The 27181-nt window shown below is 36.2% G+C and overlaps 1 protein-coding gene and 1 pseudogene across 1 annotated transcript in view; one reads left to right on the top strand and one right to left on the bottom strand.

The window, feature by feature from the left end:
* The window catches only part of ADGRV1 (adhesion G protein-coupled receptor V1), a 521249-nt gene that overhangs the window by 158762 nt on the left and 335306 nt on the right, over positions 1–27181 (top strand). The window contains exons 53-67 of the mRNA XM_044916755.1: positions 3265–3411; positions 5696–5951; positions 7506–7708; positions 8892–9068; positions 9562–9744; positions 12052–12231; positions 15509–15673; positions 16260–16377; positions 18839–18962; positions 19955–20093; positions 20263–20448; positions 20806–21038; positions 23656–23804; positions 25961–26162; positions 26682–26901. Coding sequence (XP_044772690.1) covers positions 3265–3411; positions 5696–5951; positions 7506–7708; positions 8892–9068; positions 9562–9744; positions 12052–12231; positions 15509–15673; positions 16260–16377; positions 18839–18962; positions 19955–20093; positions 20263–20448; positions 20806–21038; positions 23656–23804; positions 25961–26162; positions 26682–26901 — 2682 coding nt within the window. The remainder of the gene's footprint in view (positions 1–3264; positions 3412–5695; positions 5952–7505; positions 7709–8891; positions 9069–9561; positions 9745–12051; positions 12232–15508; positions 15674–16259; positions 16378–18838; positions 18963–19954; positions 20094–20262; positions 20449–20805; positions 21039–23655; positions 23805–25960; positions 26163–26681; positions 26902–27181) is intronic.
* On the bottom strand, positions 21985–22460 carry LOC110588972 (annotated as a pseudogene).

The raw sequence follows: 27181 nt of genomic DNA on the forward strand, positions 1-27181 counted from the left end.
AATCCTCCCGGAACCCAACGTCCCAGACATCAGGTGAGGGCCAACTTTAGAGCAGGCCTTCCAAGGCTAGCAGGGAGGCTACTATGTGAATTCACGGCTGCACGAGCCCCTGAGTACCATCATGAAGTTTGTCCCCGAGGGAAAGGGTTGGAGTGGAAGAGCAACTTGATCTGACCCACCTTTGAAAAGAACCATTCTGGCCATAGAATAGACTAGATAGTAAGTGGGCGAGGACAGAAATAGACAGGAAACTAGTGTGGTAATTCAGCAATAAACCACAGAGCTACACGAAGCAGGCACTTGCCTTTCACGAGATATGGATGACTGTAAAAGGAGCAGGTTTGAGGGATGAGATGAGGAGTTTTGGACGTGCTAATGTCCTGAACCAATTGCTTGCAAGTGTTGTAGGATCACCCTGTTATCCAGTCTGGCCCATCTCTGGAGATAAAGGCAGGTCAGCTTCTTCTGAAACAGCTCTGCCCAGTAGAGTTATAATGTGAGCCATGTATATAACTTTAAGTTTTTTAGCCACATAAAAAAAATAGAAACAAGTGAAATTATTTTTAATATTTTATTTTGTTTAACCCAATATATGAACCAACATAAAAATGATTGATGAAATATTTTGTATCCTTTTTTATATCCTTTCTTTCATACTTTGTCTTCAAACTGCAGTGTGCATTTTATACTTAGAGACCAGTCACGTTTCAGGTGCTCAGTAGCCACGTGTGGCCAGTGGCTACCGTGTAGGTGCAGCTCTAAGGCATGAGCTATAGTGGGGAAGATTAGGAAGAAGGAAGACCGTCTCTGTCCCCAGCACGTACTGACATGACTTGTTGCCTCACTTTCTTCAAATGACACCTTACCAGAAAGGCCTCCTCTGACTGAAAATTGTAGCTCCCCACCACCATTCTGTACCTTTTTATCCTGCCTTGTTCTTCTTTATGAAACTTATAATGGCCTTGTCTATTGTCAGTTTCTTTTACCAGAATGCAAGGCTGTGAGAGCTGAGGTACTGCTTTGTTCACAGCTTTATTCCAGAAAAGTGCCTGGCACACAGGAGGTGCTTAGTGTGACCCTGTCATTATTCTTGGGTGGGGGGGGGGGACAGAACACTCACAGAGCTTTCTTGGTGTTGTACAAATACATAGGGCAGAGCTGGGATGCCTGGGACAAGAACCAACGTGCCCTGCTGCATGGTCTCATCCTCTCACAAGCCTTGCTGCAGATGGGGAGCACATTCTATGATAGATTTCTCCTTCTGAAGCTTGGTCTAAGATTACTCTAGAGACATTAAAGCACTGTGGTTTAATCCTTCCCAATAGATAGTATCCTGGGTTCTTTCAGTCCATTCAGTAGAATTCCTCCATACAGGCCTCTTGTGTTTGGACATCCTTGTTCTAAGATAAGATTTAGTAGATAAAGAGAATTTTTTTTTTTTAAGATTTTATTTATTTGACAGAGAGACACATGGAGAGAGAGGGAACACAAACAGAGGGAGTGGGAAGCAGGCTTCCCGCCGAGCTGGGAGCCCAATGCAGGGCTCGATCCCAGGACCCCGGGATCATGACCTGAGCCAAAGGCAGACGCTTAACAACTGAGCCACCCAGGTGCCCATATAAAGAGAGTTTCTTGACAATTTTCTGGCTGTATTAAATTCTTATTTTAATAACCCTTATCAATAGAGGACATAGAGCCAGAGAGGCTTCTCTTTGAAAAGGCATTGTTGTTTGTGAACAAATTATATGAATATTTTATTTTATTTCCTTAAAGTTTTTATTTTTAAGAAGTCTCTATACCCCATGTGGGGTGTGAATTTACAATCCCCAAGGTTGAGTCATATGCTCTACTGACTGAGCCAGTCAGGTGCCCCATATGCATATTTTTAAATCAAGATATTTTCTGTAGGAATACTTGAATGCTTTGAGCAAGATTTTATTACTATGTAACATTTGTAACAATATGTTAAAATGCAATGTAAAACACTGCCATAGGATAGGCTATCTACTCAAATTCACATTCTAAATAGAAGCTTTTAGAAGCTGTAAGAAATTCATGGAGGAATTTCTTTTCAGATTACCGCAGTAAAAAGACAAGAAAAAGAAAACTATTACTGGGAAGATTTTTTAAAATCTTTATACTCCATAGTCTGTCGTTATTGCTTATGGATAAACTAGGGGTCTTGTAAGAAGGAATTCTTTGGAGTATTAATTTTGAGCAAAATTTCATTCAGCGGCTCTCAAGAGATGCTGCAACTGTTAGAGGAGGAGTTCAGTCACATGGAGGTGGAAATCAGTCTGGAACAGAGGAAAGAGGCCACGGAGTCTAGGTGAAAAGAGGGGCAGGGGATATTTTTGGCAAGAAAAATAGTCGTAAGGACCAGGAGCTAAGGATGAAACACCATCATGGAAACCGCACAGCCTGCAGAACATTTCAGAGGATATGAATTTAAGGATAGGAGACATTTATAAGTGATCAGAAAGAGTGCCCTCGTTCTCATCATGTCTTTACATTTGAGTGGGACTCTAGAGGCCATGTAGATCAAAAACTTATTTTACAAGTAGGAAACAAGACCTAGAGGGATTGCCAGAAGTTATGCAGGGGAAGAAGACTTCCCCCATCTCCTGACTCTATGTCCTTTCATTTCTACAAACTTGACATACTATGTGTAATGCTTTCCAAAAAGTGTATGCTTTCTGAATGTGGAAATAAGATGTTCATTGAAGAAATTTGAAATTTACAGAAACAAGAAGACAAAGTAAAAATAATCCTATAATGATTAACATTTTAATTTACTTTAACTTAGTCTTTTAGTTATTCAAACATGGGGTGCCTGGGTGGGTCAGTCAGTTAAGCGTCTGCCTTTGGCTCAGGTCATGATCCCAGGGTCCTGGGATTGAGCCCCGCATCGGGCTCCCTGCTCAGTGGAGAGGCCTGCTTTTCCCTCCCCGTCTGCTACTCCCCCTGCTTGCACTCTCTGTCTGTCTCTCTCTCTCTCTCTGTGTGTGTGTCAAATAAGTGAATAAAATCTTAAAAAAAAAAAACTAGTTATTCAAACATGTGTATTTTCAAATTAAAATCATGGTCATCATATATTGCTGTTTTTTAAACTATGTTTTTCACTCATATTGTGTTGTTTTCATGTTGTATCAAGTTGTATCATGTTGCTTAGTACTGTGAAGTTTGCACATGCACAACAGCATGAATAAAAGTCTACTTAGGTAATTTCAGCTAATCCCTTGTGACTTCCTGTGTGTTTTTCAGAATTCATTATATAAGCAAGTGGAAGAAATGGAACAAGATAGCCTTGTAACCTTGAATGTTGAGCGCTTAAAAGGAACATATGGTCGTATAACCGTAGTGTGGGAAGCTGACAGAAGTATTAGTGATATATTTCCTACCTCAGGAGTGGTATGTAATTTAGAAAATTATAGGAGAGTCACTTTTAAATTATGGTTACTATTGATGCATGGGACCAAACCCTGCCTTATGGATGAAGTGTTTGAATTTGACCATGTCAGCACTGAATTCCTACTAATCACCATAGAGAGGGAAACCATTTAAGGTTAGTTTTAATGTTGTGATTATTGTTCTTTTTTCCTATAGTTCCAAAATTATCTGTAAAAAAAATCCCTTTTTTAGGTTCAGTACATCAGTTGGCCAAATTATGAATGCATTACGTTGTCAGAAAGATAAAACCAATCAAACTGGAGATGGAAATGTGGTTTCAAGATTTGGCTAAAATGGAAGCAGTAAGTAGGGAACAAATCTGTGTAGGATAGTCATACATATGAAAAAGCAGATCAGAATTGTTGAGTGATGTAGGTTGAGTTTCCTGTAGACAGACTCTGAGATTGAGAGTTGTGGGTGGATTCCTGGGGAGACACACCTATAAGGGAACAAGGAAGGTAGGGATGTGCAGAGGGGGACATTGATCCCTGGGTAGTTATGCCTGGGATTGAGTCTGTGAGAAGTTCTGGAACTGAGCTAGTCCTTTGGAGTTGTCTCCAGTTGGAGCAAGGAGGCTGAGATTTTGCATCCCCATTTTAGCCATCCTGGACCCCATACCACCTTCTGAGTGGGGCATAACCTTGAGTGAAAGTTTACTGCAGCTGAAGGCAGTTCCCACTGAGAAACATAAAAGCTGTTATTCCTACCAGCTGGGGGATGGGTGCATCAGTCCCAAGAAGGGATCTGGGCAGAGGATCATTTTATCTACTATTGGAAGATAGTATAAAATTGGGACACAGGTTGAAGAGTGGAATCAGATTGGGTCAGAGAAGTAAATGACTCACAAAGAGAGAGTTTAAAGAACCTTTAGTTCCTAATTGGAAGATGGGTGGTCTTCTAGACTTGTCTCGGGTTTTATAGATTTATCCATGTATTTTCCCCAAATGCTTCTCTGAAGAGTTCCTTTAAAAGACCTCTCATGAAATTATCTCAAAAAAAGACAGATGAATGTTTTGGTCCACCATTTCTAGGTTTCTGTATCATTTGAAAGGAGATTAGAGCTTTGGTATCTTAAAAATGTTATGGCAAATTTTATTGCATTGAATATTTACTTTGCATAAGTTACCAAAACTATATATTCAACTATGTAAGTTGTATCTATCAGGTTCTGTATGTTCTGAATTATATTTTCCCAATTAATATTCTTATATAAACATGATTAAAATGATTTCTATTTAAATGCATAATAGTATCTTAAGTGTAGACTATATTTGGAAGATTTAATTATTTTATTCAAGAGTCAGTAAACTTTTTCTGTAAATAGCCAGATAGTGAATATTTTAGACTTATGCACTCTTATGGCTCTTTCCTAGATACTGAACTTTGCCTTTGTAGCACAGTAAGGTGTTGGACAGTATATAATCAAATGAACGGGGATGTATTCCAGTAAAACTTGATGAAAAAGATTTTCTGACCCCTGATTTTATTAATAAAGCTCTTAAGTTTATATCCTCAAGTGCCTTCTTTAGGTGGAGATGAGTGTCAACAAAATGGGCCTGGAATGCTAGTTTGAATGATTGTAGTTTGTAGTCATGTTGCTAGAGCGTAGGGTATAAGGCGGAGAGCAATTGGAAGTGACATTCAAGGAGCAGACAGAAGCCCTATCAGAAAGACTTTCAGATGCCTTTTAGCAAATGTGGATTTTACTCTAGACAATAGAGGCACAACAGGAGGAGAGAGATGCTTTGATTTGTATCTCTTTTTTATCTTTCTCTCTCTACCCTATTTTGATTGATTCATTCTTAAATTTCACATCTATTCAGTGTTTAACCAAAGGAAATAACAATCCTGGCAAAATTTTTGTAGAGAAAAATGTTTAAACTAGCATGCCACCTTCTTTTATCTTTATAGATTTTTAAAAATATGGTATCCAGGACTTAGACTCCCAGTGAGACTATGTACTCTATATTTTAATAGACCGTAGGCTTCAGGATATGACAATTTGGTTACATGCTTTATCAGGTTAAGTTTCTGTAATGGTTTACTTTTTTTCTTTTTTCCTAACAATCTTCCAGTTTTTAACATGAGAAACAGTTAATTGATTTGTAGAATTACATTGTGTTGCTTAAATCCCTCTTGTTACTTAAATTGTGGTCAGTATGGAAAGAAAATTTAATGTTTTGATATTCTTACTGCACAGTGACAATTACAAAATAAATAAAATCTTCTTTCTTTAAAATTTTAGATTTCATTTTCTGAAGGCCAGGCACTGTCTACAATCACTCTGACTGTTCTTGCTGATGATGTACCAGAGCTATCAGAGATTGTGAGCATAACACTCATTCGGATTACCACAGAAGGGGTAGAGGACCCATCAAAAGGTGCTACCATTGATGAGAAAAGAAACAAATCTGTGATAACGACTCTGCCCAATGACTCACCTCATGGCTTGGTGGGTTGGCACTCTGAGTTTCTCTTCGTCAGAGTAGTAGAGCCTAAAGGTAAATGTTGTTAAATATTTTTCACGTTCTAGTAAGTTTTATTGGGTAATTTAATTGTAATGTTTACTAGGAATATAAATCCCTTTTATATATTTATATATTTTTTTAGTTTGACAGATCATACTTAATCCATTTTACTTTTTGTTTATTAAATTTTATGATCATGTACATCCTCAGCAATAGTGCCATAAGAAATGCTTGTACTCTTTTGAGGTGTTACTGTCATAATAGACATATTAATATTTTAGTAAGTCATTACAGTAAAGGTGACAGGTTTTTATTTTACTTTCTCTTCTTCATCATTTATATGTTCTCTTCCCTTCTCAGATTCCTTTATGTAGTTATAGGGAACAATAAGCAACACAATGAGATACATTTGGTACTCAGGGTATTAACTGTTAAACCCAAAGCTGTAATTAGAATAATTTTTCTGTGAAGTGTAAGTAATTAGTCCCTATTTCCTTTAAGCTTAGTGCTGAGATCTTTGCCTAAATAACTATTCATATCAGCTGTAGGATCAATAGACTTTTGTAGATAAAGACCAGTTGACTTATTTGAACAAATATATTTCAACATATATGTATTTATTTAGAATATGCAATGTGAAGCCTCTAAAAGTTTCAGACAGAAACATGGACATCTTTCAAAGACCTTTCATTTAAATAGTTGATGGAAGAAATGACATATAATTATGCACCTGGGCCTTTATATGTCTGTATATATGGGAACAGAAGCAGTAGACTTAAAATACGTTCATTTATTAATTCAACAAACATTTTGAAGCACCTAGTAAGTGCCACAAATTGTGCTGTGTGTTCTGGAACCAAAGACACAGTCTTAGGTTATTAGAACCTCACAGACCAGTGGGGAAGACTGACAAGCATTTTTTTGTCCATTTATATAGCAAATTTAATTTTAAAAATCTAAAAAATGAAATAAAAAAATTGATGCTGTGAAATACTTTGATCCTTGTGACAGACACCTCACTATAAGAACAAAATTATTCTTCTTCTGATGATTAAGTCATTAAGTGATGACTTTGTGTATTTGATTTTTCATTTTTTTAAAGATTTTATGTATTTATTTATTTGAGAGAGAGGGGGCGGGGCAGAGGGACAAGCCCGGTAGTGAGCGCAGAGCCGGATGCAGGGCTTGATCCCACAACCCTGAGATAATGACCTGTGCTGAAACCCAGAGTCAGACGCTTAACCCACTGAGCTACCCAGGCGCCCCATAATTTTTCATTTTTGAAATCTTCTTAGCATTTGTAATTAGCTGTCAATCTGCACATAAGTACTTTCTTAAGATTTTCAGCAATTTTTGTTAAAGCTCATGTGCAACGTAGGAGGGTGCATTAGAGAACCTGAAGTGAGGATTTAGAAATGGGATATAATGTACGATGATTGTCAGCACAACTTTGGGGACAAGGGGGACAAAAGCACAAAATACTCCTTGGGGGAGTATACATTAGGATAGTGCAGAATATTCCACCTGAAGTGGTGGTATCGACTACAAATAGAAATCTTGTTTACTTGAGGCGTGTCTTTCTCACAGAGAACATCACCATTCTTCAGTTACTGATTGTTCGAAATAAAGGACTGTTTGGGGCCATTGCCATTCATTTGATAGCTAAACCCAATTTCTTATTGCACGTCGATAATCAAGCTACTGAGAATGAAGATTATGTGCTACAAGAAACAATAATAATAATGAAAGAAAACATAAGAGAAACTTACATCAAAGTTGCCATTTTGCCGGTAAGTTTAGGCTGCAATGAATATGATGTAAAATAAAGGAAATGCTCTTAAAGATAAAAATGTGATTTAAAAAAAAGAAAAATGTGATGCTCTTAAAGATAAAAATCTTTGAAAAGATTGCTTTTCAGTGTAAAATTGTGAGTACTCTAACTGGAATATTGTTTGAATGACCTTTGAAGCATTGAAATGGAATTTAGTTATATGTCTGGATCCACTATTTTCTTGGTTGGTTAGTTTTAAACTAATGAGCGAATGAATAAAATGCCCAAATTAATCTGATTATTTTTATTGTTGGTTTGATAGGGCAGTATTTTCACGTCATGATACAATTACTCAAACCCAAGATTATTCTTCAGAGGGTTTAGATCTGGTTTTAGTGCTCTCTCATGTATATAAAGAGAAAAGTGTGTATCTGTAATGATTCACAAGAAACTGAGAGTAGTTAATAGTGTTATTTATAATATTACATAATAACTAAATATTATGTATATTACAATAGTATTGTAACTACAATACTATTACAATAGTATATAACAATATTAAAAACAAATATATGTTATTAAAATAATGTTGCATAGTAACATTAGCGTTACTAATAGCAGTATTAGTGATAGTAGATAATAGTGGCTTCCGGAAAGGACATTCGGGAAAGACTATAAGGGACGGGACAAAATAGAAGTTTCTTTTCCTCTTCACTATGTATTCTTTTTACTTTTGAAATTTTTTGTTACCTATCAAGAAATAAAGTAACAGTTTTTAAAAAGTTAATTAAAATATTGGATAATGCCTAGATTTATAAGTCTAGAGCTTTCATTTTTAAGATGTATGTAGCATTTACCATTTCTTCTAAATTTGGGGGGGCACTATTATATACATAAAACATATTGGATAGGATATGGTCAAAATTGTGTGATGGGTTTTTAAAAATTATTTTACCTGCTAATGAGTATTAGGCTTCAATTAAAAACTCACTAAGAAGATTGAATATCTCCTAAGATTCTGAAGTGTTGTCAGTGGGAATGTATTAAAATATAAAAAGGAATCTTTTCTGTATGTGTGAAAGAGCTACCCATTCCTGTGGGCCGTCGTTTATTTCTCACTGAGAAGTATCAGGTTTTCAAAGCAAATTCAGTGTATTTTTAAAAATAGAACATAATCTCTCTCCTGTTCTCCCCCACCCCAGGATAATGCTCCCGAGTTGGAGGAAGGATTTATTGTCAACATCACTGATGTGTACCTGGTGAATTCTGACTTCTCTGCAGGACAGCCAAGTGTGCGGAGGCCTGGGATAGAAATAGTTGAGATAATGATTGAAGAAAATGATGATCCCAGAGGAATTTTTAAGTTTCATGTTACCAGAGTAAGATAAACTTTAATATATTTATAGTAGTACAGAAGCTTCTACCTGCTGATTTGGCCAATGTCATATATTTTCTGCAAAATAATTGGCTTTGCTTCTAGATATTTATTAAATACCTATCTTAAAATTTGTCTTATAGGCTAATTCTTAGTTCTCTTTGTGTTAGGCCAAAGGATTAAGCAAGTTTATTTTCATTAAATTTAAGCCTAAGAGTTCTAAAAGTGCCTAGCTGGCTCAGTCAGAAGAGCATGCGACTCTTGATCTCAAGGTCGTGAGTTCAAGCCCCATGTTGGGTGTAGAGATTGCTTAAATGAATAAATAAGTTTAAAAACTTTAAAAAAATGTAAGAATTCTGAACACCTATTATGTATATTTATATCCGATTATTGATTTCTACTTTAAAGGGTGAAATAGAAGAAGAAATAATAAATTTAGAAAGTGATGACATATAAGAATTTTGTCTGGTATTTTAACTTATATTCTTTACCTAAAGGATATTGGTGGAGTTATTACTGCCTATGAGGTGCCTCCGCCCCTGAATGTTCTTCAAGTTCCTGTAGTCCGGCTGGCTGGAAGCTTTGGGGCTGTCAATGTTTATTGGAAAGCAACAGTGGACACTGCTGGCCTAGAAGACTTTAAGCCATCTCATGGGATTCTTGAATTTGCAGATAAACAAGTATGCTAATCACGAACATATTAGCAATTTTTGGTTGTACTTCAAACATTTTATAGATATCCACCAAATGAATGTGCATTAGTGACTGCTAAATGTATTATACTTTGTATATCAAGCCAAACAGAATTATTATGAGTTAACATGTTATAATTTATTAACAGACATAGGAAGAGAACATGAAGAGGCAAGAATCTTACCCTTTTCTGAAGTCCTCCACCTGATTCTATTTTAAGCAGAAGTTAAATGAGGATAATAAATGACTTAGAAGTGCCTAAGAATGAATTTTAAAAAGTGCCTGGTGAACTTCACTATTCCTTATGAATTTTAGGTTAATACATTCTATTTATTTCTTTTTTTCTATAAAAGATTTTATTTATTTATTTGTGAGAGAGTGGGAGAGAGAGGAGAGCACAAGCAGGGGAAGCGGCAGGCAGAGGGAGAAGCAGACTCCCCACTGAGCAAGGAGCCCAATGCTGGACTCCATCCCAGGGCCCTGGGATCATAACCTGAGCCAAAGGCAGATGCTTAACTGACTGAGCCACCCAGGCGTCCCTATCTATTTATTTCTCCCTATCTATTTATTTCTTATCAGTATAGATATTTATATACTTGGTTTTGCACTACAGGTATGCACATTTATTACTTTTAATAACCCCAATTTTTTGTTATAATAAAAACAAGACTTTTTAAAATGACAGAAAAGAGACAAAATAATTAAAGCTAGAAAAATTGAAAAACGTTTTAGATTTGGGCTAAAGTATTCTCTAAGAGTTATGTTTTACAAATTGAGCATTTTGTAATATCTAAGTATAAACCTTTTCATAAAATTTTAAATCAATAAATGGAAAAAGTGTGTGAACAACCATGAAAATGTTAATAGCCTCAAATAGCAGTATCCACTCACACAAAGTCTGATTTTGCCGAGACAAATTTGTACAGTACGCATCAACTTATTAGTTGCTGCTGAAAAATAAACATATAGATCTAGACTTTCCTACACAAAATGGTCTTTGTTGTTAATATTTGAAATCATGACTTTTTAACAAATTTAGAACTTTAAAACATTTCTTACTAAAAGGCGAAATATAGATTTTTACACTCAAAGTAGAAATAAATACATTGATTTTTTCATTGAAATAGCCTTCCACCTTTACTTATATTACCAGCATTTTATTTTGTGTATGAGGTTGAAGTCCTGTTATTTAACAGTGTCTTAAGATCATCATCATTCTTAAAGTTAACATTCTCTAGGGTAGGTATTCTGTTTTTTACAGTACAGAGTTGAGGTGGCGACATTTTAATAAGCTTCCATTTCAACATTTGATTTTGTTCAGGTTTCTGCCCTTGAGTGTAAATCCAGATTTCTCACTTTGCTCTTTTATTAAAGGTTTTAGGTAGATTTAGGTAGAAAAACTTCATTTTCTGGTAAACATCTTTGTCAAAATACTGGAATTTCCCTCCAAGATATAGAAAAGATTTTAAGTGTGGAGATACAACTGGAATATTTTTTTAAAGATTTATTTATTTAATAGAGAGAGAGAGATGCAAGCAAGCACAAGCAGGAGAGGGGCAGAGAAAGAGCGAGACAAGCTGACTCCACAATGAGCAGGGAGCCTGATGTGGAGCTTGATCCCAGGACACTGAGATCATGACATGACCTGAAAGCAGAGCTCAACCGACTGAGCCACCAGGCGACCCACAACTGGAATATTTTTATGACCAATAGTGAAATCACAAGTTGGACCAAGTTTTACTTATTTATAAGTTATAAAAATGTTTAATATGGACCAGACAAATGAATGACGTTCTGATCATAAACATGAAAGAACAGCAGATTTGGGTTTTCTTCCTACCTTTCTTTTACATTATAAGAGTGATATTTGAAACCAAAGGGATTTATTCTAACTGCCAAAAACAATGATAATTTCTTTGGTTTATGTTTGTGCAATGGTTATTACAGCCTGTATGGCATTTTAAATATTTTTGTTCAAGAATCAGGCTTTGCTGGTTTTTGTATACATAAATAACAGTATATTTTATTACATATGTAATTTCCTTTGTCTTGAAAATAATAGACTATAAATTTCTGACTTTGAATACTTTATAATATATATATAACTTTAAAATAGTATTTTAAACATAATAGGACAAAAAATACTTTTTTGTACTATGTTCTGTCAGCTAAAAGTTTATTTGTATATGATCGAAAATTGCTATTACATTATATCCTCCTTGCCTCTTACCCTCCCTCCTTCCCTTCTTCTCTCTCTCCGCTTTTTCCTTCTTTCTTCCTTCTTTCTTTTGTAGGCTACTGCAATGATAGAAATTACCATAATTGATGATGCTGAACTTGAACTCATGGAGACATTCAATATTTCCTTAATCAGGGTGGCTGGAGGTGGCAGGCTTGGTGATGATGTTGTGCTAACTGTTATTATTCCACAAAATGATTCTCCATTTGGAGTATTTGGATTTGAAGAAAAGACTGTAAGTTATATATATGGGGAGGAGGGTGCCTTCCCCTAGGCTAAATTTTTTTTTGTAATTGTTAGAAGAAAGACGCCTTTCATTTTTTAAAAAAACTATTACCCCTCACTTACGATTCTCTGCTCAAGAGTACTTAGAGTTGGCTATTGAATTAAGTGCGGTCCTCTCATCTGTGTTTGACAATAATGAATACTCTTACATCAGGTATTTACAAGGGGGAACAAATTATTTTTTATTGGGTAACTTAGACCAAGATCTGCTTTTTGTCCATACGTTCTGTTCTCAGCCTGCCTTGCTGCCAGACCTGTATCCTGGTCACAAGGCAAGATTCTGTCATGGATCTAAGTGTTACATGCTATAGGATACATTTAGCTGGGGGCGAGGGGGGCAGAATTTATTTTGCCCACCCTTCTGGTACTTTCTTGACTTATATTGAACAAAACACCACAGTCACCCCAGTGCAAGTGTTTGTATTTCTTCTTTCTTCCCTCTTACTTCCCACTGGCTGTCTCCTTCCAAGACTTGCAAGAGAGAAGCCAATTATTATCACTTCAACTGCAGAGGAAGAAAAAAAGCTTAACAAATCATTTATGCAGCCAGATTTGGTGGTTTGTACTAAATGACCTCTACATCTTAAATATAAAATTGTTAAAACTATATCATAATTATACATGATGATCTTATATCGTAATTTTTAAGACTTTATCTTTCAAAGGAAATTCCAAGATGAAATAATCATAAATATATGTAGATAATTCTAATATACACAACTTTTCTGGCTCTGTAGGTCACCATTCTCTGTATTTGATCACTTACAGGGAATCAGTAATTCATCATAGATCGTTTTAAATAATAAACAGTTTGCTCTAATGCTCATTATCTTTATTGTTCTGTGGATACCAGGCTAGACCTACAGCTTGCCCATTAGGGCTAGGCTTCCCAGATGCTCCAGAATTAAAATAAGCACTAATAATTGCCTAGTGACTTGATTATTGAAATTTCAGTTTCCTAAGAGAATGGGAACCATAAGAGGGACAGGACACACTTCCGCTATAGCCTAGTGAGACTCTCTTGGGGAAGGAATAAGCAGAGGTGTTTGTAAGGAGTGGTAGATTCACGAGAGAGTGGCTGTGAATGTTTGTTCAGCAAAATGGAAAGTCTGGGAAACATAAAACTATTAATATAAAGAAGAGAGTAAAAAGTATCCATGACATTGTTAACCTGAGATATGGACATCATTAATATTTTGTTGTATTTCCAACAGTGCTTTTTTCTTTGCATATATGAAAAGAAGTATTTTAATCCATATAAATATGTAATTTAATTTTTATAATGTGTCTCTATTAGCTTCTGAGGTTAGATAAAAGGTTCAGGGTTTCAGTCAAATCTTCAGTGGGAAAACCTTAAACTAATATTGTTACTTTTAACTTGATCACGCTTTTGGCCTCAGGCATTACACTGTATGTTTACAAGCTTCCTTTGCTGTCGGGGAAAATGAAGAGTTACATTTCTATTCATAAATAATTTTTGTTTACTCATTTTATCTGAACTGCTGTCATCAACTTTAGTGCACTCTTGGTCTAGGAACTGATATCTTCTTGTAATAACTTCAGATTTCCAATTTGTTTTGCAATGCCAAAGTAAGGATGAGGCCACCCAATCCCTGTGTTATTTCTTATAAGCCTTGTGACGAGGAAATGAGTTGCTATACGTAAAGCACTTATAACTGAGCTGTACACTCAGTAGGTGTCCGTCGCTACTTTTAATCATTGTAGTATCAGGAGCAGCTTGTTGCCCAGCCCATTATGGCTCCTTCTTTTATATTCTATGTTTCTTACAGCCAAAGGCTCTTGATAACACAGAATTTGTCTTTAACATGTATCTGAGATACACAGTATTGTGCATACAGTGAATATTTTGTTAGCATTATCTGATGAAATGTTAGATTTAGAACTGAAGAATATCGAGGAAAGGTTGTTAGTGTAAATCTGTCAAACGAATAAGCTGCTCCCTGGGCAATATGGTAAGTCTACCAAAGTACTGGCCATAGCAGAGGCTCAAGAAATCTGCTTGTGACACCTCAACTCAAATGTTATCTATGGAAGCAAAAAGGACTTATCTACGGATTACAAGTTTATAGTGGGTTTTTCCTTTCTTACTTAGTTTGCTTCTTATTTACTATTTTTCTTCTCTGAGGAGTGGTATGAATACTACTGGATGTGAAGTCAGGACATCGGAAGCACAGAGGAGGCTCCTCTTCTCCAAATAATGTGCATAGATCTAGCCCCTAGATTTCTTAGAGTTTCTGTGAGGCTTAACTGAGATAGAGATTATGCCAGAACTGACATGTAATAGAAGCTCAATAAATATTAGTTGGCTCTAAATCTCTGCCCTAGGCACCAGTACAAAATCTTATGAAAAAACCCAGCAACTTTGTATTAGACATTTAAGTGTCTGTCGGTCTGTCTTAAAAATGGAAAGCATTGTGTTATATTTTTATATTTGCATAACAGGCAGATATTATAGGCTCAGTTTGGACTTTGCTTCAGAGTCAGTATATGCAATTCAGTTGAACCAAGTCTCTTAATAAGGATCATGTTTAAAAAATAAATGGTACAGGTAAATCAACATATTGAATTTCCTTCTCTGTTTATGTCAGGTTAATAGAACCTCTTTTAAATTTGGATTTATTGGCCAAGTGCAGATAATTAGGAGGGCACTTGTGGTCTCTATTATGTGGTAAGCCTGACTACCATTAACAAAGAACCCCTAAATCCTGCTTCTAATAATAAGAAGAGTTTATTTCTTCTTAACATAATAAGAGTTTATTTCTTCTTCATGCAAGAGTCCTACATCTGTATTCCTGGTTCCTCTTCTCCAACTGGTGTCTCAGGTACCAGACTCTTTCCTTTTCCAGTTCTGTCCTTCTCTAGGTCCTGGAGTCCTCATTAGTCACCCAGCAAATGGGAAAAAAGGAATGTGAAATGTTTTGTTGGAAGTTGATGGCCAGACTGTGAGGAGCATACTTTGTTTCCCATATGCTCTGTTGGCCAGAATTCAGTCACATGCTCTACCTAATTGCAAGAGAGCCCAGGAAATGCCAAGTAGCAGAGTGTCTAGGACAAAAAGGAAAGAGGGTTTGGTGAAACATTTTTTTCTGTCACATGACTGTACCATGAACAGAGTTCTAAACTGAAAAGTTGGTCATTGTAAATAGTAATAAGATTGTTTTTCTTGCTCCTTTCTTTTCCACTTAACTGGACTGTCTTTCTTTTAGGTAATGGTTGATGAATCTCTTTTGTCTGATGACCCTGATTCATATGTGACATTGACAGTTGTCCGGTCCCCAGGAGGAAAAGGAGCTGTTCGACTTCAGTGGACCATAGATGAGACAGCTAAAGATGATCTCAGGCCCTTGAATGGGACGCTTCTTTTTGAGGAGGTATAGTCAGCATCTGGACTCCTATAGTTTTACTCGAACTTGTGTTTGTTTTTTCCCCCCATAGTATTGCTTATGAATTCATATGAATTCATATGTATCTGGAATTTTTTTTTAAATCATATGCAATTTGGAGGACAATCTCACACATACACACACACACCTAGATGTCTGAAATCAAATTTAATTCAGACATTGCCTCCATCTCACCATGAGAACTATTCTTCTCTCAACATTTCCTCTCCTGATTGAGGACAAAACCAGTCAACCAAGCTGGACATCTGGGTGTCATCCCATTTCCACCTACTCTGTAACACTTGCATGTATTTGATCACTAGGTCTGGTCAAATATCAGACAATTTAGAGGTTATGTTAATTTCCCCCCTTCTTTCCTATTAAAAACTGAAATGGGATTTATGGTCAGAACTAATTTTTATATAGTAATTTGCTCTAGAAGCAGCTCGTAATTCTAAGGTACAAAAAGGACACACTTTAAAAATGCTTATGGACGTAAACATTATTCCACTAATGAGAACACCCAAAATTTGGTTCAATCTGGAAAATTTATTATTCCTCTCATTTGATGTAGACAGAGTCTCAGAAGACCATTGTATTGCACACACTTCATGATACCGTGTTGGAGGAGGACAGGCATTTCACCATTCAGTTAATATCAATTGATGAGGTAGAAATATCTCCAATGAAAGGTAAGAGAAATTCACATTTTTGGAACTTAAAAAGTAGATACTCAGAAAAATATAACCAAATAATCGATAGTTACAAAGTTAGGTTTTATAATTCCTAAAATGTCTGCTAAAACATAAAGATGTCATTTCACACCTGTGTACTGTAGCCAAAGAATTTTTTTTTTTTAAGATTTTATTTATTTATTTGAGACAGAGAATGAGAGACAGAGAGCATGAGAGGGAGGAGGGTCAGAGGGAGAAGCAGACTCCCTGCCGAGCAGGGAGCCCGATGCGGGACTCGATCCAGGGACTCCAGGTTCATGACCTGAGCCGAAGGCAGTCGCTTAACCAACTGAGCCACCCAGGCACCCCGCCAAAGAATTTTTTTTTTTTTTTTTAAAGATTTTATTTATTTATTTGAGAGAGAGAATGAGACAGAGAGAGAGAACATGAGAGGGGGGAGAATCAGAGGGAGAAGCAGACTCCTTGCTGAGCAGGGAGTCCGATGCGGGACTCGATCCCGAGACTCCAGGATCATGACCTGAGCTGAAGGCAGTCGCTTAACCAACTGAGCCACCCAGGCGCCCCCCCCGCCAAAGAATTTTTAAAACTAAAATTCTGATACCTGATATTGGTAAAGTCATATGTCAAAGATTTCATAATACTTAGCTGTGTGATTTTTTAAAAAGATGTTTATTGTAGTTATGTTTATAAAATAAAATATGGAAGCTTCCTAAATGGTCTATCAATAGGAGACCTGTTAAATATGACAGAATACCATGTAAGTATTCAAAAGGATATAGCAGAAAAAGCCTTAATTACATTAAAACTTAAAAACACTTAATTATATGGGTAACTATTGTGTTAAAGCAGACTTTATAACGTGTTCAAAGTTATCCCATTTTTGTCATGTGCATGTTATAAATGTGTGTGGAATTATTTACTTGAAATGTTGATAGTGGGTTTTAATTACCTATATTTTCTACACATATTTATAATGGTCACATATTACTTTTACAATAAAATATTATTTTATTTTATTTATTTTTTATTTTTTTAAGATTATTTATTTATTTATTTAACAGAGAGAGAGTGCTTGACAAGTAGGCAGAGCGACAGGCAGAGGGAGAGGGAGAAGCAGGCGCCCTGCTGAGCAAGGAGCCTGATGTGGGGCTCGATCCCAGGATCCTAGGATCATGACCTGAGCTGATGGCAGACGCTTAACGACTGAGCCACCCAGGCACCCCAATAAGATATTATTTTAAAACCTAGCATATTACGTCTCAGCCTACTATGTCTATTTTCATCTGAAAGTGATTACTTCAGTGTTTTGACATTTCAGAAATAGGCATTGTAATTCTCATTTGCCTATGTTCCATATGAAAATTTGTTTCTTAGATCTGGAGAGAAAGGACTAATGTTTCTAAAGTGGTTGCATTGTGGTACACGTAATAATAACCATAAAAAATGGCCCGGCAGCTTTGATATGATAGCTTGGTGACTGTTACATGCCCTTCTTCACCATCAAGGACTCCATCCTATGTGAGAATCTGTGGCCAAAAAAGCAGAATTCCATGGCCAAAAAGATTGTCAAAATTGTAAAGAATATCACTGTACATACCTAAGGTAGTTATTTTTTTGCATTTTTATATAGAGTACTTTACAACAAACCTGTGAGGGAATCATATGATTGTACCATATTCTTCCATACATCTTACATTAACTCAGTTATCAACACCCCATTAAATGTCAGGATTGATGACATACAGACTAACTAGACATAAGAATAGGAATATACCAGTGGTTCAGGGTGAATCATATATTAATATAAAAAATTCATAACATATTTCAAACTGTGACATACTTAGACATGACAAACCACTCTTGGTTTTATTAATTCGTTGCCAAAGAAAGTGAGAGTATGGTAATTTCAATCCCTTGTTTCATGAAACCCTAATATGAGCTTCTGGAAACAATTTTCTTTAAGTTACTGCTAAATTATAATATTATGAATACTCAACATTACTTGGTATGGTTTTTCTTTCTATTAATATTTGGCACATTTTTATAAATGCTTATAAGTAATAGTGGAGTCAGAAAATTAAAAAGTACCCTGGAATTCTTGCTTTTGCCACATAGCCAGTTGCAGTGAACTGCATGCAGAATTGTTATTGCAGAAGTGAATTAATGCAAATGGTAGAAGAGTACTCACTTATCATGGGAGCAATAGTGGAATTAGTACCCACTTTCTCCTGACCCCTTTCATTAAAATATGATCTTGGGCAAGTTATTTGCCTCAATGTCTTGGGTGCCTCAGTATGCTTAAATAATTTCATTGGTAAAATGAAGATAATGTTAGTACCTAATTTATATGATTAACACATAAGATTAGAATACGTGAAGTGATGAGAATTTTGTCACACATATATTAAGTGAATACATGTGTTTGCTACATACATGTTATATATCAACTTCAACTTAGGTAGCGCATCAGTAATCATTCGGGGAGCTAAGGGAACATCAGGAGAAGTTGGGATAGCTCCATCATCTAGGCATGTCCTCATTGGAGAACCCTCAGGAAAGTATAATGGTACTGCTATCATCAGGTAAGGGCTTCGTGATTTTTTTTGGCTTAGGTGGAGATTTTGAAGTTTTATTTAAATCATTAGCATTTTATGCCGTAAGTGCATAGTTCTCATTACATACATATTTTGCAAGCATTGTCATTTTATGTATTAGTAACATCCTGTGAAAAGTAGAAAAAACTTTTGGCAACAATTGAAGCCATATCCTGACCTGTCTTGAAGTTAAATCATGAAGAATATTTTGGAAAAGTTCCTTCAACAAAAACATGTTGGTCATACAGTTGTGTCTTGACCTCTCTTGACGTTAGATCGTGACTGCTTCTTGGATGATTTGCACAACCCATGACGAGAAAAACACCTTGAGTTAACGCCAGGAGAGCTGATGCTTTTGGCTCCGTTCTGTCACTTAACTATGTAAAATAAGAGAGTTGCTTCATCTCTGTAAGCTTGTGTCATAGCTACAGAATCATTCCTTTGAAAATCCTCTGGATCAAACATTTTATGATTCTAAGTGTTCTAAACTTAGGGACTACTGTATAACTGCGTTGTATGATCATAGGCAATTTTGTTTAATACAAATTTTCTCATGAGGAGTGGGACAACTGCCAGTGAAGTATCTGAATTTGAGTTAATATTTTCTTTTTGGTAGTTTTCCTTTAGTGTTGCATGTATGAAGTACTGTTTTATAGAGAACTCTGTTAGGCTATTCATATTTTGCACCTTGTGTATTAAATGAAAAGTCTATAAATACTTTCTTTTAAATCCCTTTAAACCTTCCCCTTTTAACATGTAGGTTTTGCCACTATTGTCAATTAAATTTACATATGGTCAGGACTTTGAGTGTTACTATTCTGGAGTCATAAAACTTTTTTTTGGTTTATAGTTGATCGATAAGGCTATATAATGCATAATGTTCTTGAAAAAAAAATGAAAACTGTTGTTGAAAGACACAGAAAATATTTAGGAAGATTACTTCAACAAAAATGTACTGATTATACATTTGTGTATTGTAGCCTCATTCGTGGCCCAGCAATCTGGGGGGAGGTCATGGTGTCCTGGAGGATATTCCCTCCTTCTGTGGGAGAATTTGCTGAAATATCAGGAAAACTGACGATGCAAGATGGACAGTCTGCAGCAGTTGTAATAATACAGGTATCAATATGACTGGCTTCCATTATGCCCCTTGCATGTGTGGGGGGAGTGTGAGGGGTTGTCGGAGGTGGTTGGTACCCCTGAGTTTGTTGTTGTGGTGGACATGATAGATATTTTTCTTTAAATGGTATAGATCCTACTGTTGATGGCTCTTTTTGTCCTTCTCTAGGCTTTGAATGATGACATTCCTGAGGAGAAGAGCTCCTATGAGTTTCAGCTTACTGGGATCAGTGAGGGGGGTGCCCTGAGTGGACCCAGCAGCACTGCTAACATCACCCTGGTGGCCAGTGACTTTCCCTACGGCCAATTTTCCTTTTCACAGGAGCAACTTCGAGTGTCGGAAGAAGCCCAAAGGGTACAGTGTAAAATGCTTAAAATCCTAAATATCATTTTTGGTTTTTATTTTGTGAGTGATCTTTATTTGCAAAGCTGGGTGAAGCTTTAATTTAAATATTAAGACTTCATGTAGCAGGATATATTGTGAGTGATCTTTAAAAAGTGTTTCAATTTCCTTGTTCATATTCCAGAGTTTTCACAAATTGATTAATTTGCTACTAATACCATTATTTTAACATATACTTTATAAAATTTTATAGATTTCTACATAAACATAACCCTGATAAACATAGAATCTTTAGTTAGAAACCATAAAAATTAAGTATGAGCTGGTAGATTAAACATCCAAATCAGATAAAAACTGCTTCTTGCATAGGTGGACATCACAGTCATCCGTTCAGGTGGATCATTTGGCCCTGTGAGACTCTGGTATGAGACCGTGAGTGGGACAGCAGAGGCAGGCTTGGATTTTATCCCTGCGGCGGGGGAGCTCCTCTTTGAAGCAGGGGAGATGGCGAAAAGTGTGCACATTGAAATATTTGATGATGGTCTTCCTGAAGGCCCAGAGGAATTTTCTCTAGTAATTACAAAGGTGGAACTCCTGGGAAGGTAAAGTTAAAAAAGAAAATTAGGCAAAATGAAATAGAGAGAGAGAGAGAGAGAATATGTTGTATAGGGATTAATACTGAACTTGCTCTTTTTCAGATTTATGTGAGAGTGGGACAGGGCATAGTAGGGAAATTATGACAAAGACTAACTGTTAATTATGCAGCGTTCTAAAATATCAGTTTTTCCTGAAAGTTGAAAGTATGTTGTTTTTATTGTGAGAATTCACTCTGGGTAGTTAGAGAATTGAACATGGTATGGGCTCGTAATAATTAGGTAAGGAAACGGAGGTCAAAGGTCAGCTGGTGTGATGGAATTTACTTTCCCTTCACTCTATCTCTGTACCTGAGACTGAGTGAGAAATTTCTTTCCTTGGTATCTCTGAAGGCCATATTGTCTTCTGTGGGGGAATGAGATGGAGTTTTCAAGTGGGGAATAATATGAGTCAAAGATAGTCAGTTGTTACCGTGCACCATGTTTTTATTGAAGATCAAGAATTAACCATATTGAGGCTGTCTCATTCCCTGATTTAGTGGGAGCAGACTTGATTAACAAGGGTGGGAAATACCTGAAGCATGCTGAAATACCCACAAATTGAGTAGCCCAAGGAACCCCTCTGCTCTGACAGATGACACAAAACCCTCAACTAGAATAGTGTTTGCATTTATATAAGTCTTAAAAGAATTTTTCTTGTGCATGAAAATGATTTTGCATCTGTTATATGAATGTCATGCTTTTAAAGCTTTTTCTAACCAAAATATTTCACTGAGTGACTTAGGTAGAATATATATCATTCCACATGGAAAAAATACTGTGAATTTGTGTACGCTTCAAATCTTAAATTTCTCAGAAAATGATTCCGTTTCTGGCAATTGGAATGTTTTTTTTTTTTTTTTAACTGGGAAAATAACTATTTTCTTCAGTAGTGTGCGCAGATGTCTAACTAATCTCAGAACTTCTGGAATTGCTTGTTGGGGCCAGCGGCCTTCATGGCTTTGAGCACACTGAAGCTCACAGTCTTGCTCAGGGGCCAGCACTCGCCCACTGTGACAATGTCACTCATCTGGACATCCCTGAAGCAGGGGGACAGGTGCACAGACATGTTCTTGTGGCGTTTCTCAAGGCAGTTGTACTTTTGGATGTAGTGGAGGTAGTTCTCAGTGGATGATGGTGGTCCTCTGCATCTTCCTCTTGGTCACCACACCAGACGGAATCCACCGTCAGATGGAGACATTACTAGTGAAGGGGCATTTCTTGTAGATAGAGATGCCCTCAGTGGCCTCCTTGGGCATCTTGAAGCCCAGACTAATGTTTTTGTAGTATCACAGAGCGTTTCCTTCCAACTTCTCCAAGCAGGACCCTCTTCTTATTTTGAAAGGTGGTTGGCCGTTTTTGGTAGGCTCACTCAGTCTGAATGTGTGCCATCTTCCCAGCTACCTGGGAAAAGGAAAACTGGCAGTGGGAATGAATTTGAACTTATATTAGATGTGTTAAAATTTGAGCTGGTCATTGACTATTTTAATGAAGTGAAATTTAGTTATTAGCCCATTAAGTGTGAGATAACATCTGTGTTATTGACTAACTAGGACTTGGAGATTTTGCCCTCTGTGCTACCCTTTAAAAAAAAAAAAAAGCAATTCCTACAGAAGTTTAATTCTGAGAAAACAAGGTTTTCCTTCTAGGTAAATTTCTAGGTTTCCTTTGATTTGAAAAAGGAAAGGTAGAAGGTTTCCTTCTAGGTAAATTTCTAGGTTTCCTTTGATTTGCCTAGTTGCTAGGAAATTCACTGCTTGGTGTTAAGGTAATCAGCTAATCTACAGTCCATCTCAGACAACCTTTAACATTTACTCTTATCATTTAATATTTTAATCCCCAGTTTTCTAATTTTGCCTTCCATATAACCTGATTAACTAGTTTTCAACCTTTTGAAACTATGTAGCATAAAAATACCAAGTAAATAGAATTTGAGAATTGAAAAAAAGATTAAAAAGGTTTACAGCCATTTTTTAGCTTCAGAAATTAAAGTGATATGAAACTGTGGAAGACAAAATGATAAAATACCGATAAAAAAAAGTGACTTCTTTAGCAGAAAGATGTCATTAGCCAAGTAAACCACCATCTATATTAAACATTAGAGGCATTGATTGTAATCAGTGTCCACAGAAACATTTTCTTGTAGCTTGAAATATCAGTAGTGACATGACACCCTTTTTTTCCTTCAAAGTAACCCTTTCAGCCTGTCCCTGAGTGCACTGCAGTTCCGCATGCATCCCCTGCCTCAGCCTGTCACCGTCAGATGAGTTTATCTCTAGCCCAGAGGTTCATTTTACAACTTTTCCCCAATCTCCTGATAGTCGTATTATCTTCCCATTGCCTAAGTTTAATAACTTTGTATTGGTTTTGGTTTCATGCAGGCAGTGATAATTGGGAGCAGCACAGAAGTCTATTTCAGACATCATTTCAGAAAAAAAAAAAGTATTTTAGTGTTGGGGATCTTAAAAGTATTAAAATGTTTAATAGGACTAAGTTATAGGAGCTAAGAGGACCCTTCAGTTCATGCTGACCAATTAATATACTCATTTTCTTTTCTTTTCTTACTATTTTTTCATGACTTTGCAAGAGGGTATGATTTTACCATCCGAGAAAATGGTCTTCAGTTAGATCAACCTCCTGAAATAGGAAACATCTCCATTGTCCGAATCGTAATAATGAAAAATGATAATGCAGATGGAGTCATTGAATTTGATCCAAGGTATACTGCCTTTGAAGGTAAGTTCAGCAATCTTACAAATTTACTACTACTTTCTGAGTTACAGAGTACCCGAGTATGACACTGTCAGTTTGAATTTCCACGTGTAAATGTTCTCAATTTGCTCTGTGTGTGTGCACCCATGTGTGTGCATGTATATGCATGTGTATGCACATACATGTACACCTTCATGTGTATTTACATATGCCTTTATATATTTATATATTTATTTTTTTTAATCTATTTTGAGTTACCTTTTGGCAGTATTGAATCCCACTTGTGTATGGCAAAGCTGAATGGTAAGGAACAAGGCTTTAGAAAAACTGTTTAACCTTAGGATTAGTGAAATGTTTATATTTCAGACATCTTTATGAATCTCTTTCTAATTTATGAAATAATTTCCTTTGTGACTAGAAATCAGTGACTATTCACTTTCTAATGAATAATCACCTCTGAAATTAGTCTTTTACTGGGCTGCAGATGCAGGGGGTGTCTGGGCAGCTACTCAGACTTTCTGTGACAGTCCCTAATAGCAGCTACCCACTGTTCTTTGTTCTCCCCTCCTGTAGAAGCAGAATGCAGAATCTGTGCCCATATTCCCTCCTGGGGAAAAAGAGGTGGCTGCTTTTTGGATTTTATACAAAAGCATATGCCTTTCAAAATAAACATGTTATCTTCTTGCTGCAATTAATTTATTGACCTCATTTCTGCTATCAAATTCATTGGTTATCTAGCCATTTTTAAAGTTCATCAGAAATCACTTTGGAGGGGCACCTGGGTGGCTCAGTCGATTAAGTGTCTGCCTTCAGCTCAGGGCCCTGGGATCTAGCCCCGCATCGGGCTCCCTGCTTAGCTGGAGAGTCTGCTTTTCCCTCTCCCTCTGCCCCTGCTCGTGTGTTCTCTCTATCTTGCTCACTCTCTCTCCCTCTCAAATAAATAAATAAAATCTTTAAAAAAAGAAATCACTTTGGAATTGATTAATATTGACCTTATGTGTAAAGTCATGGAAGATACCATTTTGTGAACCTCAGTCTACAGCTAGTAAAAGTCATGCTGCATTTTTTATTCCAAGTAATAAATAAAGGACTTAGAATTTTTTGTGTGTGCACTGATTTCTGTTTGATTCATTGTCTTTGGGGGGATTTGGAGCAATGCATATTTATAATTATAATGTAAATTCAGTATTATTTAGCCATAGCTAATACGAACTGTTGGCGAATATAAGCATAGCTAATTAAATTCTATTAAGTGATATTTTAATTTACAGAGGTTAACATAGCTTAAGAGCAAAATAAATTTTTGAAAAGAATTTTTAAGTTGAAATTAAACATTGAGGATACATTTTCAGATTCTCAAATAGATTTCATAGGAACTGAAAATGTAATAAAATTATATTTTTATCTGGACTTTCAAAAAACATTCATATGATATAATTAACATGAACTTCAATTATTTCTACTACGTATGTTTCCACTAAATGTAAAAGCAATCCACAATACTTTCCTTTGAGTACACATATTTTAAATATTTTTCATGTACATCTAGCATTGCCTTGGAAAGCATGGATCATTTATTTCTATGTAACACACAGAGGAAGAATGCCTATGCTAATGATTAAATAGGTTCTTTCAATGTGCTATAGTGAGTGCTGTGAATTGTGTAAGACTGATGAATCACAGACCTGTACTCCTGAAACAAATAATGCATTATATGTTAATAAAAATAAATAAATAAATAAATAAATAAGTTATTTCAGTTCTAACTTATGCTGTTCACTATAATTTTCAACTTATGACAAACTATATTTCTCATAAAAAGTAAGTTTAAATTTTCACTAGTTTTTAAAAAGATTTATTTATTTGAGAGAGAGAGAGTCTGTGTGCCCTAGGGGGAGAGAAAGAGAATCTCAAGCACACTCCCCACTGAGCAGGGAGCCTGACACAGGGATCAATCTCACCACTCTGAGATCATGACCTGAGTCAAAATCAGGAGTCAGACACTTAACCAACTGAGCCACCCAGGCGCCCCCTAATATTTTTTAAAGTGATAAATGAACTATGGAAAAAATGAGAGCTTGCATTGTACTGTTATATTTAATTGCTATTAATTTAACTGAATCTTATAAAAGCTAGTTACTTTGTCTGGCGTACCAATTAAATGCACATTCCTGCCACAGTGGAGGAAGATGTTGGAATGATCATGATTCCGGTGGTAAGGCTGCATGGAACTTACGGCCGTGTGACTGCTGATTTCATCTCTCAGAGCTCCTCTGCAGTTCCTGGTGGTGTTGATTATATGCTGCATGGCAGCTCAGTCACCTTTCAGCATGGGCAGAACTTAAGTTTTATAAATGTCTCCATCATTGATGACAGTGAAAGGTAATACTATTTAGTAATGTTGGAAATACTATAGGCATATGTAAAGCATGATTACTGTGTTCCAATCCTTACTTATGTTTGCACTGATAATAGAATTTTACATTATACATATGCCCATTGAGAAACAAGTGAGAAACTTTTGGGGGTTCTGGGGTAGGAAAGAAGGGATTGGGAGACCATTGGGATTTTATGTGTCACTTTTTCGTATAGAGGGAAATGATAATTTTTGCTCCTTTGTATTTGAAAAGTCTAGTCAGAATGTAGAAACATCCTGCAATTCACTTGCTTAATGCATTAAGCAATTCAAAAGAAAGGAAGAAAGTCTAATAACTATTGCAGGTTATATAGTATTGAAGTTGATCATTCATGCTTTTAGCTGAGCACCCTCTTCTTACCACTTGGTGTATGACTGCTGTGCCTTGAATATGTATGACCAATTTGGAAAATGACTAGTTATTTGGATCTTAGAAGCATTTTAATATGTTTAGACTCACAGAATTGCTCCTTCTTGCTATGCAGTGAATTTGCAGAGCCCATTGAAATTTTGCTTGTTGGAGCTACTGGCGGAGCGGTCCTTGGGCGCCACCTAGTGAGCAGAATCACAATTGCCAAGAGTGACTCTCCCTTTGGCGTTGTAAGGTTTCTTAATCGAAGCAAAATTTCTGTTCCTAATCCCAATTCCACAATGATTTTATCCTTGCTGCTGGAGCGGACTGGAGGACTCTTAGGAGAGATTCAGGTAGAGTTGTTCTTCCCATGGTTTTAAAAATAATTTTTATAGCCTGAGTTTGGAGTTGGGTTTTCTTATTCTTCAAATATATCCATTTATTTATTCACAATCAACAATATTTATTAATTACCCACTGGGTATAAAGTGGCTTCCAAGTCCTATGAATTACATAAAAATATATGAGACATAGCCGTCATTGGGAACTCTTGAGAGCAAGTTAGAAATGAAATGAAGACTTCTGATAAAATGCATTAGTTCAAGTATTTGTTGTGTGCTTTCCATGTGCCAG

The sequence above is a fragment of the Neomonachus schauinslandi genome, chromosome 7 (assembly GCF_002201575.2).
Source record: "Neomonachus schauinslandi chromosome 7, ASM220157v2, whole genome shotgun sequence".
Lineage (NCBI taxonomy): Eukaryota > Metazoa > Chordata > Mammalia > Carnivora > Phocidae > Neomonachus > Neomonachus schauinslandi.